The sequence below is a fragment of the Littorina saxatilis genome, linkage group LG5 (genome assembly GCF_037325665.1).
Source record: "Littorina saxatilis isolate snail1 linkage group LG5, US_GU_Lsax_2.0, whole genome shotgun sequence".
NCBI lineage: Eukaryota > Metazoa > Mollusca > Gastropoda > Littorinimorpha > Littorinidae > Littorina > Littorina saxatilis.
In genome coordinates, this window is record NC_090249.1 from 60473179 (window position 1) to 60479453 (window position 6275).

The 6275-nt window shown below is 46.0% G+C and overlaps 1 protein-coding gene across 3 annotated transcripts in view; it reads left to right on the top strand.

Moving 5' to 3' along the window:
- LOC138967614 (mucolipin-3-like) overlaps nucleotides 1-4202 on the top strand; it is a 41989-nt gene extending 37787 nt beyond the window's left edge. For all 3 annotated transcript variants that reach the window (XM_070340218.1, XM_070340219.1, XM_070340220.1), the window contains 2 exons: nucleotides 316-473; nucleotides 3187-4202. In XM_070340218.1, the coding sequence (XP_070196319.1) occupies nucleotides 316-473; nucleotides 3187-3244 (216 nt within the window). In that variant the 3' untranslated portion in view covers nucleotides 3245-4202. The remainder of the gene's footprint in view (nucleotides 1-315; nucleotides 474-3186) is intronic.
- The last annotated feature ends 2073 nt before the right edge of the window (nucleotides 4203-6275 follow it).

Here is a 6275-nt window from a genome sequence, read left to right on the forward strand (position 1 = left end):
GTCTCCATATAATATAATATATGAAATCTGCCTTTTAGTTTCCACTGCTTTTAACGTCAAATAATTCTAGATTTCCATCAATACCTGACTACCTTGATAATGAATAAATTGATTGATTTGTGGCAATATCCAGAATAAGCTGCACGTGAACTTCATTGTCGCACTGAATGAATGTGAAAATGTTCACTCTTCATTCAGAATGGGATTTCACTTCCATGGTGCCATATCTGCAGTATGCCTTTGTTTTGTTTGTTAGTTTGTTTGTTTATTTTGTATTTATGTATTTATTTATCCACTTATATATTTGTGCACCAGGAGTACAACGAGAAAGGGTTTCCCAAGACTGAGCTGCAGAAGTTTGTGGAGCAGTGTCACGACCCCATCCAGTCCGGTCTGTACCGCCGTCAACACACCGAGAACAAAGCGTCCGACTTCTCCCTCATCGACTGCCTGGCCTCCTGCTGTCAGAGAAGGTGGGTGTGGGGTCTGTGTGTGTGTGTGTGTGTGTGTGGGGGGGGGCAAGTGAGTAAAAGACAGAGAGTGTTTGTGTGTGTGTGTGAGAGAGAGCGGAGGGGGGGATGTTGTTGCCTGCACACAAACACTCTCTCTCTTTTACTCACTCTGGGATCTGTGGGAGGGTGGAGGGGGGGGGAGTGAGTAAAAGACAGAGTGTTTGTGTGTGTGTGAGAGAGAGCGGAGGGGGGGATGTTGTTGCCTGCACACAAACACTCTCTCTCTTTTACTCACTCTGGGATCTGTGGGAGGGTGGAGGGGGGGGGAGTGAGTAAAAGACAGAGTGTTTGTGTGTGAGAGAGAGCGGAGGGGGGGATGTTGTTGCCTGCACACAAACACTCTCTCTCTCTTTTACTCACTCTGGGATCTGTGGGAGGGTGGAGGGGGGGGAGTGAGTAAAAGACAGAGTGTTTGTGTGTGAGAGAGAGCGGAGGGGGGGATGTTGTTGCCTGCACACAAACACTCTCTCTCTTTTACTCACTCTGGGATCTGTGGGAGGGTGGAGGGGGGGGGAGTGAGTAAAAGACAGAGTGTTTGTGTGTGAGAGAGAGCGGAGGGGGGGATGTTGTTGCCTGCACACAAACACTCTCTCTCCTTTACTCACTCTGGGATCTGTGGGAGGGTGGAGGGGGGGGGGGAGTGAGTAAAAGACAGAGTGTTTGTGTGTGAGAGAGAGCGGAGGGGGGGATGTTGTTGCCTGCACACAAACACTCTCTCTCTTTTACTCACTCTGGGATCTGTGGGAGGGTGGAGGGGGGGGAGTGAGTAAAAGACAGAGTGTTTGTGTGTGAGAGAGAGCGGAGGGGGGGATGTTGTTGCCTGCACACAAACACTCTCTCTCTTTTACTCACTCTGGGATCTGTGGGAGGGTGGAGGGGGGGGGAGTGAGTAAAAGACAGAGTGTTTGTGTGTGAGAGAGAGCGGAGGGGGGGATGTTGTTGCCTGCACACAAACACTCTCTCTCTTTTACTCACTCTGGGATCTGTGGGAGGGTGGAGGGGGGGGGAGTGAGTAAAAGACAGAGTGTTTGTGTGTGAGAGAGAGCGGAGGGGGGGATGTTGTTGCCTGCACACAAACACTCTCTCTCTTTTACTCACTCTGGGATCTGTGGGAGGGTGGAGGGGGGGGGGAGTGAGTAAAAGACAGAGTGTTTGTGTGTGAGAGAGAGCGGAGGGGGGGATGTTGTTGCCTGCACACAAACACTCTCTCTCTTTTACTCACTCTGGGGTCTGTGGGAGGGTGGAGGGGGGGGGGGGAGTGAGTAAAAGACAGAGTGTTTGTGTGTGAGAGAGAGCGGAGGGGGGGATGTTGTTGCCTGCACACAAACACTCTCTCTCTTTTACTCACTCTGGGGTCTGTGGGAGGGTGGAGGGGGGGGGGGGGGAGTGAGTAAAAGACAGAGTGTTTGTGTGTGAGAGAGAGCGGAGGGGGGGATGTTGTTGCCTGCACACAAACACTCTCTCTCTTTTACTCACTCTGGGGTCTGTGGGAGGGAGGAGGGGGGGGGGGAGTGAGTAAAAGACAGAGTGTTTGTGTGTGAGAGAGAGCGGAGGGGGGGATGTTGTTGCCTGCACACAAACACTCTCTCTCTTTTACTCACTCTGGGGTCTGTGGGAGGGAGGAGGGGCGCAGGGCTGCTAGCACACAGAGAACAAGGCCTTGGCGTGAGATGTTTGTGTGGTGGTGGGGGAGGGGGAGTAAGTTAGGGTGAGAAAGTGTTTGTGAGAGGGGGGTGGGGGTGGAGCTGCTAGCACACAGAGAACACAGCCTCCAACTTCTCCCTCATTGGCTATTTAACCTCCTGTTAGCAGAGGAGATGGGTGTGAGATCTGTGTGTGTGTGGGGGGGGGGGGGGGAGTGAGCTAGGGTGAGAAAGAGAGAGAGGGTGTGCATGTATGTATTGGTTGGGTGCAATTCCACACATCAGCACATAAATGTATACATTGGTTGGGTGCAATTCCACACATCAGCACATAAATGTATACATTGGTTGGGTGCAATTCCACACATCAGCACATAAATGTATACATTGGTTGGGTGCAATTCCACACATCAGCACATAAATGTATACATTGGTTGGGTGCAATTCCACACATCAGCACATAAATGTATACAAACAAGTACGTATGTGTGTCATCATGTCATATACCGTTTCAGATTAGTGATATAGATGATTGTATAGATTGTATGATGGGTGATTGTTGAAGCAATGCGCTTAGTCTGCATGTGTACAGGCTGTACACAATTTTAAACAAGAAATTCCTCCGAGGTAGGAAAAACACCCCCGTCCTTACCATTCTCACTGCCACCAACTGAGAAGGTTATTTCCCTTTGACCATTAATATGTCCCTCTATAAGTCCTTGTAGAATCTTAATCCACCAATAACTCCCTAACCGTGTGTTTGACTGGTCCCAATTTTTGTAAGGACCGTCTCAGGAATGTATAGAACCTGTTCACCAAGTTTGGTGACGATCGGTCCGTTCATTCTTGAGATCTATATGCGAACACAAACACACAAACAAACACATCAACCGAATCCTATACACACCCCTATACCGGGGGTGTAAAAACACTATTTTGAAATGAGTGGTTTTATTGTATGTCAGACATCTTCAAAGTCCAGGATTTTGATACACCACTCACTTTACTTATATTATTCTTATCTGTTTCAGAAATAAACACGTCCATGATGCAGGGGAAAGGTCACGGCTGCTGACACGGACTATATGAAGGACCAATAGAAACACACCAAGCTTTGTTCCACTCTGATCGTGAATAACCAATAGAAACACACCAAGCGTTGTTCCAATCTGATCGTGAATAACCAATAGAAACACACCAAGCGTTGTTCCAATCAAATCATGAACAACCAATAGAAACACACCAAGCGTTTTTCCAATCTGATTATGACCAGAACTCATGCAGAGCCTTCTAAAAAACTACAGCTTGGTCTCATTTTGTGTTCCAACGTTTATTTTTCAGGACAGTGTTTTGTGACTCAGTGTAGTATACTCTTCAAGTCAATGAAAGGTGGTAGTTTGTCGAACACAAGTCACAGAAGACTCATTTTGTCTCCCAATGTTTACTCAGACAGAGGACTTCCGTGTTTTCTTCATGCAGTGTAGTATACTCTTCAAGGTAATGAAATGTGATAGTTTGGAAGAAACAGTAAAAAAAAGTCTGTAACAATCAAAACAAAGATGATGGTGAACAATCGCTCTCTCACCTTCCAAGAGTGAGGGATGAGAATATTTCTGCTGGGTGTGGGCGTCAGACAGAGTAACATCTGCTGGGTGTGGGCGTCAGACAGAGCAACATCTGCTGGGTGTGGGCGTCAGACAGAGTAACATCTGCTGAGTGTGGACGTCAGACAGAGTGACATCTGCTGGGTGTGGGCGTCAGACAGAGTAACATCTGCTGAGTGTGGACGTCAGACAGAGTAACATCTGCTGGGTGTGGGCGTCAGACAGAGTAACATCTGCTGAGTGTGGACGTCAGACAGAGTAACATCTGCTGGGTGTGGGCGTCAGACAGAGTAACATCTGCTGGGTGTGGGCGTCAGACAGAGTAACATCTGCTGGGTGTGGGCGTCAGACAGAGTGACATCTGCTGGGTGTGGGCGTCAGACAGAGTAACATCTGCTGGGTGTGGGCGTCAGACAGAGTAACATCTGATGGGTGTGGGCATCAGACTGCTGGGTGTGGGCGTCAGACAGAGTAACATTTGTGTGAAAAGTTTAATGTCTTTAGGATGATGTTGAAGTGATGTCAGCGTACATAACAAAACGAGAATATGAACAGTGATGTGAAGTCATGTCATCTTACATGCCAAGATGAGAACGGGAACAATGATGTTAAAGTGATGTTCACGTTCATGACAAGATGAGGATGTCAGAGTGATGTGAAGGGATGTCATAGCAAGACGAGAGTGGAGACGCTTTGCCTTGCTTGGTGTACTGTGTGTACAGGAGAAACTGCAAGAAAGGAAACTTTGCTTTGTTGTTATCAGTGCTCACCTGCTTGACGAGAAGAATCTACTAAAAACATACTGCTCTCAGCTACTTGCGTAAAGCACAGACGGTTCAGCGGCACAGTGTGTTTAAAAAATTAGATTCACAACCTTTGCCATTCTTTGTAAGAAAGACTCAAGTTGTGATGGAAAGAGTGGAGATATAATGCCAAGCAAGCGTTACTGTGAAGCTGAGAAAGTCATGCGAAGCTTGGCATCAGGAATGGCATACACACTGATGTTGTCATTTTTAAAGTCAGTTGGAGAAACGTGATACATTTTAGCTCCTTCTCGAATCAAGGGTTAAATCTAGCACCAGAGTCACCACAGAATGATGCATTAACGGCTAGGCCACAACACCTGTTACTTTCCATTGTAAAATTCACTGATTTCTTTTTGCTGTCTGCACATTTTTGTAAAATGAATGGGCATCATTGTAGTCCCTTTTAAAAAAAATATCTTCTTTTTTTAAACACAGTGACAGTGTTGAAACTGAAAAGGCCCATGCACAGAAACAGCGCTTTACAAATTGAGGGAAAGTTTTCTTACTCTTGCCAACTTGTGTGCATAATCACTGCATGGAACAATGAGTGAAAAGAGAAGAAGCAAGAATCAAGTATTGAAGACAGCGTTCACAATGACAAATCTGGGTATTAACCCTTACACTGGTGCAATTCTCCAACACATGTTACATAGCCACTGGTGAATTAACAGAGAGAAAAATAAAGAAAAACGGTCATACGTTTTCGCATCCATGGGAGGTAATCGGAACCGACCAAACAGACTGAGCCAGTAGCGCGACATATGTTGCGACAACCAGCCTAAGGGTTAAGACAGAAGTTTACAAAAGTGTGCACAAGTGGTATATTTCTACAAGTGAAAAGAGACGAGCAACAAGAATCAAATGATGAACACGGTGTTCAGATTGAAATGTCACAAACACAAAGATAGCACAGGATGAGTGAAAGTGTCCCTCCCAATGATTGTACATAATCACTGCAAGATGAAGTAGTGAAAAGCTTGAAATGAACAGAGAAGGAAAAACGATATTCAAATAATGAACACGTAAGTCTTCAGACTGAAAAGTCACATGCAGGAAGACCGTATGTAACGGAATTAAAGTGTTCGTTCTCTTCACAGTTTTTGTACATAATGACTGCATGGTGGAACGAGTGAAAGTGTGTCTGTTCTTCACAATGGTAGTATGTATATTATTTCTGCATTTCAAACTGTGTGAAAGAGTTTCTAGTCTTCACTGTGTATGTACATATAATCAATGCGTTATCTTCACAATTGGGTGCTTGTTGTATTTTTGTACTTGTACACACATAGTTTTGCTGTGCCACGTTTTCAGCACTATCTAAATGTTAAGCAAGACATTCCACAAGCGTAGTGCACTTTGGTTATGCAAGTAAAATGCAATGATGGGTGAGGGGGGGGGGGGGGGTGGAGTAGGGAAGAGAATGAAGGGAGACAGTCAGAAGTGGGGGTGGTGCTGGATGGATGGGGGTGGTGCTGGATGCATGGGGGTGGTGCTGGATGGATGGGGGGTAATTTTCTGTGAATTTTGTTGTTGTCCAGTTTCGTTTGTTTCGTTGTAGACGGAAAGTTTGGATGTATTGCTGTTAAAGTGGATTTTGGTTTGCAGGGTTGTAGTTTGCTTCATATTATCATGTTTCATCATGGTTTGGTGTGTTCAGACAAGGAGGGGTGAGATTGAATGGTAGAAAGAGGCAGGCTCAGTTTAGATCTG